This window comes from Lepus europaeus, chromosome 14, assembly GCF_033115175.1.
Source record: "Lepus europaeus isolate LE1 chromosome 14, mLepTim1.pri, whole genome shotgun sequence".
NCBI classification, from domain to species: Eukaryota; Metazoa; Chordata; class Mammalia; order Lagomorpha; family Leporidae; genus Lepus; species Lepus europaeus.
The window spans coordinates 34,687,633-34,703,199 of record NC_084840.1 but is presented as its reverse complement, the minus strand read 5'-3'; the positions used below and the strand labels follow the sequence as shown (position 1 = coordinate 34,703,199).

At 37.6% G+C, this 15,567-nt stretch overlaps 1 protein-coding gene across 3 annotated transcripts in view; it reads right to left on the bottom strand.

Moving 5' to 3' along the window:
* Positions 1-1,145: 1,145 nt before the first annotated feature.
* Positions 1,146-15,567, bottom strand: part of MARK1 (microtubule affinity regulating kinase 1) — a 156,839-nt gene continuing 142,417 nt past the window's right edge. For 2 of the 3 annotated variants that reach the window (XM_062210374.1, XM_062210375.1), the window contains 4 exons: positions 14,187-14,351; positions 13,014-13,265; positions 7,484-7,528; positions 1,146-3,463 (listed from right to left, as the gene is read on the bottom strand). In XM_062210374.1, the coding sequence (XP_062066358.1) occupies positions 3,109-3,463; positions 7,484-7,528; positions 13,014-13,265; positions 14,187-14,351 (817 nt within the window). In that variant the 3' untranslated portion in view covers positions 1,146-3,108. The remainder of the gene's footprint in view (positions 3,464-7,483; positions 7,529-13,013; positions 13,266-14,186; positions 14,352-15,567) is intronic. The other variant, XM_062210376.1, reaches the window with a different exon arrangement.

Here is a 15,567-nt window from a genome sequence, read left to right as displayed (position 1 = left end):
CAGTCCGTAAATTTCTATTAGAGCAGTTGTTTTTGTTTTTGCTGTGTTCTCTCCAGAATTTAGAAGCTGATGTGCATTCGTACTCAACAAACTTGTTCAATTAATGAATTACTCTTCTTTAACAGCCAACTTACTATGTACTTTCTTGGTTTAAAAAAGATCTCATTGTTCTCCTCTAAGCATAGAGCAAGTCAAAGTTGAGGCTGTCAATTGGTGCTTTATATAATCGATTATTAATCTTTGTTAACCTGGCCACCTCCTAGAATCGTTGGTTCACTTCTAACATAGGCCGTACTAACCTGAAGACTTTTCTCTTACATTCCTTCCATCTGGAAGGTCTTTTCTATTTGGGCTCATAATTTTACCCATCCTTAAAATGTCTTCCTCTTTTTGTGTCCACACAGAACTCAGTCTTCTATGATTTCTATAACATCTAATGACTCTCCTTGTTTGAGCACTTTGTTTCCTATTTGGGTATATTTTTGGTTGTGTGTATATTTACATTCCAAAATCTTGGAGGGGTAGGAACTATCTCTTACAAACCATTATATATCTCTTAAGACATGGTGGGAACCTCAACGGACGTTTTTAAAAATGAAGGCAGAGATCATCTTGATTAATCTACACAGTCTGATACAATCACTTATTTAAAGTAAACTGGTGCTTCGCTTGTCAAATGTTATTTTGGTTACCCATGCTGTTAAATTGTACTGCTGATGAAAATGGCCTCATAAGAAAGCCACTTGGATTCTAAATCAGAATCTATTTTAGAGAGGATTACTGGGAATGTTCTAGAGTTTATTCACATTTGAGTATTTAACAAATAAAATACTGTGCATCAGTTTCTATAAAAAATGAATTTAATATATGTGATTTCATATCAAGTAATATTCAACAGAAGTCAAGGAAATCCTGCTATCACGTGATGAGTGAACATAAACTGGTATTTACTTACGCAAACATTTTGTAAAGTTCCTTTGAGTCTTCAGAAAAAATTTGATGTCACGAACACATAAAACCTAGCACAAATATACAGATTTTACCCTTAATTTGTAAAAAATACTGAAAGGAGGAGTCCTTTCCACAAGTACAGAAGAGTTTGGCCAGAGTAGAAAATGTAAAAAAAAAAAAAAAAAAAAAAGTCAATTTCCACCTTGGAAGAGGCGTGAAGTTTATTTTTTTAAAAAGCATTTCAATGACAGGAATTCCTATAAAAAGATGAAAATTTCTTGGCATAATGACATCCTGAAAACCTACATAGCTTCCGCCACTTGCTATCTAAATTTGGAACACACAAAATAAACCCCCCATAGAGAACCCTCTCATATTTGTACTTAAAAACAGTTAATTCACATTCTGATAAAGAGCAAAGACAAGTGCTTTATTATGAGAACTGTTCAAGTAAACTTTCAGTGTGCACCAGTGAAAGTGAAGAAAGATTTGCATCAATTTGTTTTTTGAATGAACACTCAGTTAAAAAGGGGCTACACAGGTTTGTTTGTTTTTTCTTCTCCAAACACCACCCTTTGCTAAGGCAAAAATACATTTCATTTTAGAACAGAACTGTTACAGAAGAAAGCTACGTCACAGTACAGTACAGAATATAAAAGTCATCCTGGCCTGGAAGCCACCGTGGAGTGGCACATCCCCTCCAGCAGAACTGTCTAGTGCAGGTTAGAATGATAGGCTTATCACAGCTTTACTTCTCTTTAAACTGAGAAAACTTGGAGTACACTTTCTATTTCTCAGGAGTGAGCAGATGGGGCCCATATGTTGGTATTACAGTAATTACAACATTTAAATAACATTGCACAGTCAACCTCCAAGGCTAATTCAGTATAAAATAACAAGTATTAAAATGTACCTTTACTAGTGGTTTTTACATTGTATATATCACTAGTTATGAAAGAAAAGTAGGCAAATGCCCAATTACAAAGCTGCACATTGTAGGTATAACAATGTAGAATAAATACAGGAAATCTGGCAACATATTTAAAACACATGAGTTACATGGGAACAAAACTGAACAACCCTGTAAGCGTAAATCAATAATATGCTGTTATAAATAGTATATTTTGCCCACACGTCTCTTAGGTACTTACAGATATGACAGTGGTGCGGGGTGGATGAAGAGCATGGTGGAGAGAGAGGCAAATGTTCCCAATGCCAGTTAATTCCTGAGGTGGCATTATTTCTTAACTGACGCATTGACCAACACTGAGAAGATGAGTTTGTGCTATGAAACAGTCCCAATAGGAGGATATTTCTGCAGTTATACTGTGGTCTTCTAAAGGCAGCAGACCTACATGACAGTTTCTGGTATAACAGCCAGATGGAGTACGGATTCTTTTTCATTTTGTTGCTACAATTAGCAGTGGGTCAGAAAACACTTCAAGGTTCAAAATAAACTGGGTGTAGATTTAACATTTTCCCTAGTACTTCTTAGCTCATGGCAAAGCTAGTATTTATTTTCATGTACTTAGAATTTTTAAGTGCCAACACTGTAAACATTTTGTATCTTCTCAACTTAACCTTGTCTGACAACAAGGACAAGAGCAAAGATAAGCAGAAATATAATCAAGCTGATCTAGTTATCAGCTTCTGGTTTAAAATTAAATATGATTTAAAAATAATTTTCAAAACTCCATGCTATAATTGGAAAGACAATTTTTGTGCACTTTAAATTTTGGACACAATTTTCAAAACTGCATGATGGAAGTAAGAATTTTAAAAATCCACTAGAATGTCAATAACAGGGAATAACATTTCAACTTAAAGCATCAAGGGTACATGTATGTGCAGAAATCTAGACAACTATACAACTTTTTAAGCAATGTTTTATTATACAACTCTATGAACAGAAAATGAACAGAAATACACAGTATACTTACCTGTACATGTGAACCTACTTTTTACGCTACAGATATTCATTGTAGTTCATACGGACTTTAATTTTGCAGTTCATAACTATGTATAACCTTATTGCATTAAGGGCAAATTCTACATAGGGAGATTCACAGGCGGACCACATTAGGCATTACCAGTACATTCAAAAACTGTACCTCCTATACGGATGTGTCTTCCCTGATCCTGTAAATGTGGATTTCGTTACAGCTTAAGCTCATTTGCTATTTTGGACGCAATGTTCTTAAAGGCAATAGATGTTCCAGATATTCGCTTGAAGCGGACCCCATTAAGTGACAGCCGTGGCAACTTGCAGACTTCCATCTCCCACTGCACAAGGCTGTCTTGTCTAGCATCTCCATGGACACAGAAAAGCAAAAACCTCTCTTTCTGTTCATAATCACAGTTATTTGCATCTAATACTTTCCGGATTTCTCTCATCATGTCATTAGGGTCCATGGAGCTAGTGGTCTTCATACTCCATGTGAACCGCAAAGAACGCGGCTTGGAATCTTTACCCTCTTCCTTGTCTCTTTCTTTTGGTTCCCCTGACGTACTTCTGGAAGAAGAGGGTGAAAGGAGAGAATGAAAACAAAAATTGCATTCAGCAAAGAAACCAAACACACATAAAATCTAAGTGGTAATAACTGAGTGCCCACTAAAAAGTACCCAATTAGCAAACTACCCTCAGACAGAGTCAGAGTTTATGTTAGCTTGCTGCTGTAAAAACCCTAAGATGCCATCTTTTGACTTTTATTATCTTCAATCTAAAATAGTCTATTTTCTTAAAACAAGTTTGTAGTTGAATGTGAAGAACTAAATAGTTTTTCCAGTTCCTTTCACATTTCTCTGTTCAAGTTTACAAACACATAGTCTCCATTTTCTGCATATAGCTACGTACACATACAAACTACCATCATCAACATTCTGCTTATAAATACACATTTGAAATATAAAGAAAAATATTCTTTTCTCTGCCCTATTTTGGGAGGAGGAATCTAAAGACTGGAAAGGCCAGGAGAATCAGTTTTACCTGCCCATGTTGAGAATGGATGCTGTACTGCAATTATGGAGAGGTTTCAAATTATACTAGACTTTTCCATATCTTCCAATGGTTTCCCCAGCTTACTAAAGACATCTCTCAACAGCCTACAAGGCCCCACGTGACCTGCACTCCAACTCCCACCCCCTCATCATGTATTTTTTTCCTCCTTGCTCACTCTTAGTGGGACACATTGATTGGCCTATACAATTCTCCTTAGACACTCTTGGTATGGTCATGCCTCCAGGCTTTTGCACAGGTGGTTTCCTCTGCCAGGAATACTTTCCCCTCAGATGGATATATGGCTGCTTTCTTACTTTTTTTCAAATCTCTGCTCATTTTTCCCAAGAGGCCTTCCCTGACCACCCTATACTCCTACCCTAGCATTGTCAACCCTTCTTACCCTGCTCTAATTTTTCTCTGTGGCACTTCTTATAGTCTAATAGATTAGCTAACACATTTTTAGGATTATTATTTATTATCTGAATTTATTGCTAGATTGCAAGCGCTAGGAAGCCAAAGAGTTTTGTCTATTTTATTCACTGATATATTGCAAGCAGACAGTTAACAGACATTTGTTAAAGAAATCAACTCACTAAACTTTGATTATGTAAGTAACCAACCCACCCATAATATAGAGTCAGAAAATCTACTTCAAATGATCACAGAAAATTTCAATTAATAGATTATTCATGACACAGAATACCCCATAATTAAATTATAAAGCAATCATCTAAATAGTTAGATATTGCAATTTTAATTTATTAACCTATTTCATTTATCTGAGTTTAAAGAAGTAATTATATTAGGGTACTTCAGAAAGCTCACAGAAAAATGGAATTAAAAGATATTTATTTTGGTGCAAAAAAATTGAAGTCCATGCATAGTTTTTCCATGATCTACATTTTCCATGTACTTTTTGAAGGCTCTTCATATGCATGGATTTCAAAATGTTCTGAACCAAAATAAGCCTATCTTTTAATCCCATTTACCACGAACTTTTTGCAGTACTCTCACATACTTATATCAATACACATATAAATTTTCTGTTAATACTACACTATGATGTATTTGTGTACACAGTTACATATATGAACTACCATCTGTATAGTTCATCCCCCTCATTCCTAGGTATCTGAGCCTACAAAGATCTGCAAACTATGCACACTCGAGAAACTAAAGGAAAAGTTAGAAAAAAATTTTCAAAAACTGTTAAATAGGTAAGAAAAGCATTTATTTCACTGCTTTCTCTAATTTCCTCTTTTTGCTCACTGCATCTAAGCCACTGTATCACAGGCCTCTTTGGGTCTGCAGACTCAAGCTGAGTCACTTATCAGGGTCAGATGTGTAGCCCTCAGGATAGAATCATCATGCTAGAGCTGGAAGGGACCAGAGAGATCACTTGATCAAGCACTTATTTTAAGAACAGAGCTGATGGCTAGGAAATTTAGTTTTATAAGGTCACAGAGATAATGAGTTGAAAAGTGCACACTAGAAATCAGAGGTCTTATTCCAAAGTCTAGTTTTCATTCTATTTCACCTTAGGATAGGAGACAGATATAAGATGTTTATGTTCAGGTATCTCACAGGCATCACCACCTGATAAAGTTAACGCTGATACTAACAGAGTAACAGCTAACACTTATTGAGTACTTTAGTAGGTGCAGGAACCATTCAAAGTGCCTACCACGCATTATTTACTCATTTACTCCTCGCAACAATCCTACAAAGTGATCAGGATGCAGAAATGCAGGCACAAAGAACTGAAGTAGCTTTCTCAAAGTCACAGCGAGGAAGGTGGTAGAACACAGCTCAAACTCATGCTCTATCTAGCTTGAGACCCTGTGCTTCTAACCACTGTACCACAATGTCTCTCTGAAATGACAGAAACACATTAGAACTGATTTGGTCCCACCAATATTCCTTGCTGTTTCTTCATCTGTAAAATAGATATTTTCCACTTGGTTGTTGTAAGGATTAGATCAACAGCAAGTACCTTTCAGATAGTAGGTGTTCAATAAGTCTGCTCAAATGCACAAAAGAAAACCAAACCCAACTGCAACCAAACAAAAGGAACTGTGAAATGTGCTTTGTACACATTTATAAAATATCAGTTATTAAATCCTTATATTATTAATAAATGTATGCAGTTATAAAAAGGATAAAGATGCACACAGAATAACTGCAATGTTGGTGGCCACTTGTAGCACTACATGATATTATGTATCTTGGAGGGAAATTTAGTGGAACATAGGATGAGAAGCAAGGGGGGCTCAAAAATGAAGACTAAGTAAGGAAAGGGCTAAAGGCTAAAGTCTTCTGTGTTTATCTAATAGACAGAAGAAAGTGCAAAACATTTGTTTACTTCCCTCTGACCTCCTACCTTGGTGACCCAGGTACCTAACTCTACAAAGAAACATTTTAACTACTCTGAGTAAACATATAGTGTAGTTTGTAACTATATAGCTTGTATATGTATATATATGTATATATGTATATATAACTATATAGCTTGTATATGTATAGCTTGTAAAAATTAATAGCTTGTAAACACAAATATAGTATAGTTTATAAAAACATAGCGTAACTTGTGGAAATAATCATCTATGCATAATAAAGTTTCTCCAAAGTTCATTCTGTTTTATATTACAAATAATTTTAAAAGTAGAAATTAAAGTACAGTCTGTGTTCAGCTGGTGAAAAATAGTTCCTGAAGGGAGCCAGGTGCGTGTCTTAATGTGGAACAACTTAGTGTGGAACTTGATGGTTCTGAGATTTAGACTGTATCCTTCAGTGCTTCTGTACAATCAAAATAATTTAATGCCTTAATTTCTTAACTTTCCCATTAAAAAGCTGCTAGGTCCGTAATGCAGTCCTTGGACCAGCAGCCTAAGCAGCACCTGAGAACTTGTTGAATCAACCCCACCCTTCCTGCTTTGTTCAATTAGAATCCCTGGCACGAGGGCCAGCACTGTCTTTACCAGTTTCTCCCTGTGTTCTGTTTCAGCTCCAGTTTAAGACCCACTGCTGAATTAATATTCAACTAGTATTGAATGTAAAACACATACACACATAAATCATGGTAGGACAGAGGTTTTAAATGTGGTCTAACACTGAATACTCACCTAAAATACATTACTAACATCAAATATTCCTGCTATGTCATTTCCTCCATTCTGTGTCATTTGTGCTATGTGACACAGACTAATTTTAGTTACATAACTTTAGTGAGAAAAAATCAATGACCTTTAATCCATTAATTATTCTGCTATGACATTTTATAGAACAGAAAAGTTATTTCTTTACCATGTATACAAATCAAAATAATGTTTGGAAAATACAAACTTCAAGTTGATTAACTTAAATTGAATTAAATGCTAGGCAACATTAGAAAAGCCCACCCCAAGAAAAAATTTAAAATATACATACTATCTATTTATTAGTTCTATTCATGATTATTAAGTGCTGTAAGTATTTCGAAAAGCATGTTTCCATACACAGGGGCCTAGCAGCGAAGTGTCACTAGTGGCTCCTCACCTTGAGGTGTCGGTTCTGCCACTGGCTTCGCCTTCACTTGGATCCCTCAAAACAAAGTGAAGGTTGAGATTTAATGATAAAGATGAAAATATATCAAGAAACCTACGTCTAAAATGATTTTAAAATTAACTTGTTGAGCAAACTTCTACCACGACAGTTTTCTATTACTAGGTGGCCTAATACTGTTGCTCAGGTTTCATCACCACACATAACTGACATTTATTGAGCGTCTACTGGGTATGAAGAGAAGATATCAGGTGAACGTTTAAGATTTTTTCTTAACACGATCTTCCAATTCCCAGCCATGACTTTAAAGCCATAATTTACCTTTTGGTTTAGTTTAGTTCAATCTAAAGTAAAAACTGTTTAATAACTATCAACAGCAAGGTTCAACTTCATAATTATTACATATGATTCTAGTAGTCGCTCAATTTAGAAAATATATAAATTAACCTTGTAGTTTGAAATAAAGCTCAACACATTTGTACTTCAAAATTAAGTACCAATTTTTAAAGAAGCAGTTAACTTATTTCAAAAGTTATGTTAACAATTCATGCACATGATAAAATATCAGAGCAAATCAACAGCCTATTGAAGTTGGTGAGTCTAAAATAGATTCAGTCTTATATAAAAACACTGATCTTACCTGGACATCCACCTGTAAAATAAAATCATGAAACACTACTAATTGTGATTGTGTTTAATGTAATTAATATTTTTGAAGTCTACCAACATTTTAACCACTTTGTGATTTTCAAAGGTAATTAAATATCTTCCTAAGAATATCAAGTTACAAATCAGTGAAGATATATTCAGAGATAGCTTGTGATAGAGAACAAAATACTATTGAATAGTTAGGGGAAATCACCAACTTGAACATTTAAGTTAGTGCTATCTTAATGTTAAACATTCCAAGACCTTTATATTATTTTTATATAAAAGGAATGCAACTGGAATAAAATCAGTGCCACTCTCCCATACCCCAAATTAATAAAACACATCTACACACCAAGTTTTAAAACTTTAAATTGTTATTAAAAACATGAGTGCCTCATCCCTCTCAGGGTTGTTAACCATAGGGGACAAACATATTTTAAAAAGTCTTATTTCATTTTTGTTTATTTGAAAGGCGCAGAGAGAGACAGAGAGAGAGAGAGAGAAAGACAGACAGACAGACAGACAGACTCAGAGAATGAGATCTTCCAAATGCTGGTTTACTTCCTAAATGCCTACAACAGATGAAGCTGTGTCAGGCTGAAGTCAGGAGCCAAGATCACAATCTAGGTCCCTTGTGGAGAGACCCAACTACTTGAGCCACTGCTTCCAGGAGTACACATTAGCAGGAAGCTGGAAATGAAGTAGAGCCAGGACTCAAAACCAGGCACTCTGATATGGGATGAAAACATCCTCAGCTGAGCCAAACACTTACCATTGCACAAACATATTTTGTAAAAAAAAATTTTTTCTCTCTGAATTATAAAGGATAATAAAATATATTCTCATATCCAATAGGGTTTCTTAAATTCTATTTTTAATAACTGGCATTTTCATTGAGAAAATAAAAATTCAATGCCATCCATACAAACATATGTGTTATAGAAATAAATAAAAGATTTTTGGGCAGGTTCTGAGTGAAATGGCCATTTTCAGTTACATGTGGACATACTGAGAAACCATGCAAAAGGGCAGTCCACCAGATCTGGCAAGAAAAATAGTAATGCTCTTGCTCCTGCAGCTTACATAGAATTCCTTTGCTGGGAAGAGATGTCTCACTGTAACAAAATCTGTCTGATTTCATTGTGCCCTGTAACTCACTGTAAGCAGATACCTATCCCATTATTGTGGAACTTAAGCATTAGGTGCTTATGCAATGTCCCTTAGATCTACTTTCTCTGCTATAATGAGTTGGAATAGCAACTGACCCATACCCTGTTCCTGTCTACCTGGATGCCAGTGGGAACAACGGCAAAATTTCTGTTTCTTGGCAATTTTACAGCTCGGTACATCTGCTTTAAGAAGCTGTGGTGGGAGGCAGATGGGGACATGGAAGGTACAGGTGGCTGTACCAGCACATGCAGCGTAGCCTGGTTCTCTCACACTTAAAACTTAAGAAATACATTATTGGCCGGCGCCGCGGCTCACTAGGCTAATCCTCCGCCTTGCGGCGCCGGCACACCGGGTTCTAGTCCTGGTCGGGGCACCGATCCTGGCCTGGTTGCCCCTCTTCCAGGCCAGCTCTCTGCTGTGGCCAGGGAGTGTAGTGGAGGGATGGCCCAAGTGCTTGGGCCCTGCACCCCATGGGAGACCAGGAGAAGCACCTGGCTCCTGCCATCGGATCAGCGCGGTGCGCCGGCCGCAGCGCGCCTACCGCGGCGGCCATTGGAGGGTGAACCAACGGCAAAAGGAAGACCTTTCTCTCTGTCTCTCTCTCACTGTCCACTCTGCCTGTCAAAAAAAAAAAAAAAAAAAAAAGAAATACATTATTACATATAGTTATATCTACTTGGCTGAGCCTAGATACAGATTGTTCCTCCTATGAAAATGAGCTATAAATAAAAAATAATAAGGCAGGGTGCAGGAGAAGTGAGGCATACAGATACCAAGGGCAGAGGACTGTAGGCAGAAAGAAGAGCAAGTGCATCTCCTGGGCCAGGTGTGCTTCGTGTGCTTCGTGTGCTTGAGGCCAGCCAGGTGCATGTGTGGCAGCTGAGATTCGAGGAACAGGTAGAAATGGGTGGCCAGACTACATAAGGCCTGACAGGCCATGGGGCGAGTTTTGACTTAGGTAAAGGAGTGCCACAGTCAGATTCACTTTGCTGAAAACTGAATACTAGAACAAGGATAGAAGCTCAGAGATTTATTAGGAGGTCAAAGACTAATAGCAGTTCACATAATGAAGGCAATGGTAGGAGGGACAGAAATAGCTACATTCCAGAAATACTGTGAAACAACTTGCTAATGAATTTGATATGAGAAAAAGGGGCATCAAGGATAACTCCAAGGCTCATGGTCTGAGCAGGATGGCGTTTGTTTCCCAAACTGGTGAACAATGAAGGGGAAAAGGATTGGGAGTTGAGTCTCAGACACGGTCTGTTTGGGTGTATTAGCCATCCAACTGAGAGGCTGAGTAGCGAAGTGAATATATTGGTCTGTAGTTCAGAAGGGACTAGAGATACACATTTGGGAGCCGTAAATGTATGATGGAATGTAATGTCATGAGCCTCAGTGAGGTCACCAAGAGAGCAAGAAAAACCAGAGAAGATAATGTGTCCAAATACTGAGCCTTGGGGCACCCCGACATTCAGAGGTCAGGAGGGGAGATGTAGGAGAACAAGAAAAGAAACAGCAAAGGAGCCACAGGAGGAATAGCTAGTTTGTGACATATAAGAAAAACTAGAGCCAAGTGACTGTGTGGACTACTGCAAGGGAAGTTGCTTTCAGGAAAGCAGGAGCCCTATCAGTGTCATGTGCTGCTGTATCAACAGCATTGGCAAAAAGTCCTTGTTAAATGATTCCATGGCAATCCCTTATCAGAAACTCCCAACAGACCATCTCAAAGCCATTTCTGACTCTGACATTCTGTTTCTTGACTTGTTAAAAATTATTTTATGTATTTATTTGAGAGGTAGACAAAGAATAAGAGTGAAAGTAAGTGAGTGAGAGAGTGAGCGAGACAGAGAGCGCACTTCCATCCTTTGGTTCATTCCCTAGATTCCTGTAACAGCTGGGGCTGGTCCTGAGCAGGAGCTAGGAGCTAAGAACTCATTCCAGGTATCCCACATGGGACACAAGAACCAATTACTGAAGCCATCACCGCTACCTTCCAGAGTCTGCAATGGTGGCTGGACCAAGGCACTGCAATGTACAATGTGGGGATCTTAACTGCTAGACTAAACTACTATCACCTGTCTCTTGACTTCTTATTCAGAGTACTCTTGAATATGTTTCCTCTAGAATCTTAGAATCTAAATTTTTACTGCAAGGGTAACAGAAATCTTTAATGCATAACTAGTAATTTTGCATTAAACTCAAAACCTACCTTTCTTTACCTAAAATGTGTCCTGGCTCTACAAGAACATACTGGCTTTTAAAAATGGCCTTGAATAGCCACATTCTAAAAGCAGAAATTGCTGATGACCTGACCCTGTTGATGGTCAGCTAACATTACCATCCAACTTTTATGCCATCAATGCTGGTGAGCTCCTAAGACTTTTTCTATCAGCTTGTGGTGCCACAAGCTAATTGTCCACATGGTATAAGACCATTGGCTGACACAGTCAGGAACTGATGCAGCCTTTGAGGATTTAAGGTTTATAAATTTAGCTGTGTGATCCTCAGCAAACTGAGTCAATAAATAACTCTATGACAAGGCAAGAGACTAAAGCTGTGGCTCTTGTTTTCTCTATCTACTCATCACAGTCCTTGAACACTAATAACACTGAAAATTAAGTGTTTAATTAATATTCCCTAAAACGAGTATAATCATTTCTTACTCATCATTTAAGGCTTAGCTCAAATGACTATGGTACAGAGCCTTAACTTCCTCCCTAGTCAGAAACAATTGTGCCTTCCTCTGGACTCTTAGCATGTTGCCCATACTTAATTTTTAGCCCATGTTCTGCTTTCTATCAGGGCCAGCTGTTTATACACCTGCTTCCTCCAAGACTGTAGCAATCTAGAGGGCACAGATGCCATCTTGTTCATCTTTATATCCTGTTCTGTACCCAGTACACTCCTTTGTTTGTAACAGGGCTTAAATTACAGCATTCAGTGGACATGGTAATAGGTCAAATTTACATCAGCCTGCATTGTGTTCAGCAACTTGTATAATCAATATGCATCATTCATGTATATATTCTTTAATAGAAGTTTATTACACATGTATTCATTTTGTGTTACTAGTTTTAATGTTAAGATAATCTATGTGATTCCAGTATGTAGACTTTTCATACAATAATGAATTAAGGTAAACTACATTTATTATTTATGAACAACTTAAAAGGATTTTAAGATAATATGTTACTCGAAGGCCACATGTAAAATAATATTTAATTCCTTTCTCTAAATCAAGGTTTTTAAATGACAATTTGGTATCCCTTATCTGAAATGCTTGGGACAAAAAGTGTTTCTGATTTTTTTAGAGTCTCAAATGCTTTAAAATCTGAATTTTTGAACACTGTGTTGGTACTCAAAAATTTTCAGATTTCAGAGGATTCTGGACTTTGGATTTTTGGATTAGGCATGCTCAACCTGTAAGATAAATGGTTCTGTTAAAACATACTTTTGATGTCAAGTTTTTTATTCCTTCCATTCTATTTTATAGAATTTTAAAATTTTCAGTAGCGTTTTTTTCTTTCTCTCTTAAGCAAAAGGATTTTATATCTTCCTAGATTTTGTATAAAAGCAGAGCTCTAGTGAAATGTCACAGAATTATTTTAGAAAATCATTTAAAAGATTCAAAAATACAAATTCAAGTTTCCTGTATAATTCTTAGAAGAAACAAAACACATTTTTGTACACTGGTACTGACCTGCGAACGAATTTGGACGTGATTTTGCTGATTATACCAGTTGATGTCCCCCTTCTGGCATGTGAGAATGCACCTGTTTCATGGGATGGGGAGGCAGGTGGCCCATTATAAGCAGCACTGCGCCGCTCCCGGAGCTGTTCGCCATGGAAAGTACTTCTGCTGGAGCTCCCTCGGGGAAAACGGGTCCGGTCTGGGGTGGCAGCACTGATGCTGTGAGCAGATGGGGAAGCAGCAGGCACTCTCTGGCTAGTACTGCTGGGACAAATAAAGATATGTTATTCAGGATAATGATGGGGAAAGCTTGCACTAACAGTGAAAACTAGAAAAAATGGCCATGGCTACTTTGTTTAGCTCTGTTTTCCTTATTTGCTTACATTAGAAAGGTGATGGATTAACTGTATTTACCACATAATTGTATACGAATAGAATTTCACTTTGAAATGAAATGTCTTATAAAAATTGGGTCACTAAAGATTGGACACAAAGATAAATACTTTTTAGAATCAGGAATGCCAAATGAGTGTTGTATAATATATATATTTTTGCTATTCTACACCACACCGCAATGTGACTCATGTATTTTACTTTGATCAAAAAGACTTTGAATAAATACATTTCCTATTTCAAATTTAGACCTTAGTGATAGCACAACACTACATCGTACTGACAATATGACTAACAAACCCCATTGTCAAAGAGGTTAAAATGTTCAGATGTCCCAGAAATCCTAAAATAGACAAATACTAGAAAAGCAGTTATAATTTTTCACTTCAAAGGCTGAGTTTATTGGCTTCACTGGTACAAAAACTTAAGACTAATTTTATTAAGAAGTCATTTGCAGGAGTCAAGATGATTACTCAGACATCTCAATGCGTAATCTTTTATTTTTTTATGTTTAAATTATAAAATATTCAATTTACTGAATTGACAAATTAGGCAGTCATATTTGACTTTATGGGTGGATTGAAGATAAAATCCTCTGGAAAATCATTTGGTATAGGCAACATTTGTTAAGTACACAGAAAGTGTATGGTACAATTCAATTTGTCCTTTGCTATAAATGAAACTTTTCAGAAAACTCTTAATTGTGATGGTGACTCTCATGTATATTCATATGGTGCTATGTTTCTTAAGACTCTTAAGAAACAAAATGAACTGGAGCCAGCACATTACCCAGGCCGGTAAGCTTCAGAACCGTCTTTAATGGTTGGCAGTGTGACTTTGATAGGGTGGCCAGAAGTGGACATGGATTTCTGGTGGCGGGGTCGTGTTGAGGGAACAGCGGAAGCCACAGCAGAGCCTGCTGAAGATATGCTGCTCGCAGACATCTCCGTGAGGCTTTCGGCATAAGGCAGTTGAAAGGACCATTGAAAGGTAAAACAGAAGAAAAATGACAGTTTACTAAAATTAAAGGACTTGATTTTCAAGAATCTAAATTGATAACATCTTTCATGGCTGAAACACTGAGATGAAACTAACATTAATAATTAACATTATTGGCCAGCGCCGCGGCTCACTAGGCTAGTCCTCCACCTGTGGAGCCGGCACACCGGGTTCTAGTCCCGGTTGGGGTGCCGGGTTCTGTCCCAGTTGCTCCTCTTCCAGTCCAGCTCTCTGCTGTGACCCGGGAAGGCAGTGGAGGATGGCCCGAGTGCTTGGGCCCTGCACCCACATGGGAGACCAGGAGGAAGCACCTGGCTCCTGGCTTCGGATCGGCACAGCGTGCTGGCCATAGCGGCCATTTTGGGGGTGAACCGACGGAAGGAAGACCTTTCTCTCTCTCTCATTGTCTAACTCTGCCTATCAAAAAAAACATTAACATTAATGGCTACTGAAATAATTACTTTTGTTTTTAAAGTTTTGTTTATTTGAAAAGCGGGGAGGGGGGGAGATAGAGAGCTTTGATCTACTAGCTCGCTCCCCAAATGGCTAGGCTAACCCAGGAGCCAGGAACTCCATCTCAGTCTCCCACATGGATTGTAGGGGCCCAAATTCTTAGGCCTTTATCCACTGCCTTCACACCACATTAGCATGAAGCTAGATTAGAAGCAGAGCAGCCAGCACTTGAACTGGCACTCTGATATGTTATGCTGGTATTGCAAGTACAATCTTAACCCACTATGCTGCAATGCTAGCCCCTGAAACAATATTCTTGTTGAAAGTATACAGCATAAATTAATCATTATCTTTCCATAGAAAAGATCTCTCACACACACCTGCTCTATATATGTGAGAAGATACGAAATTATTTCTGTGAATGTGTGACAGTTTCAAATAGACATTTTTCACTTGCCCCCCAAATCAAAGCTTTCTATGATGTGTCACTGTTTATTGTCTATTACTCAGGAAGCAAGAATTCATAATTATACCAAAAACACTACCTCTGGAAACATCATCAAAACACATGTAGCTCATGTCATGAATCAGTAGGTTAACTGTTACGGTTGAGAATTTAGTACAGGGAAAACAAGTCAGAAATCAATTTCTGACTATTTTTCTAATCTTAGAGGTTCTTATGTCCAAGGAATTACCTTTGTCTACCTTCTGGAACACT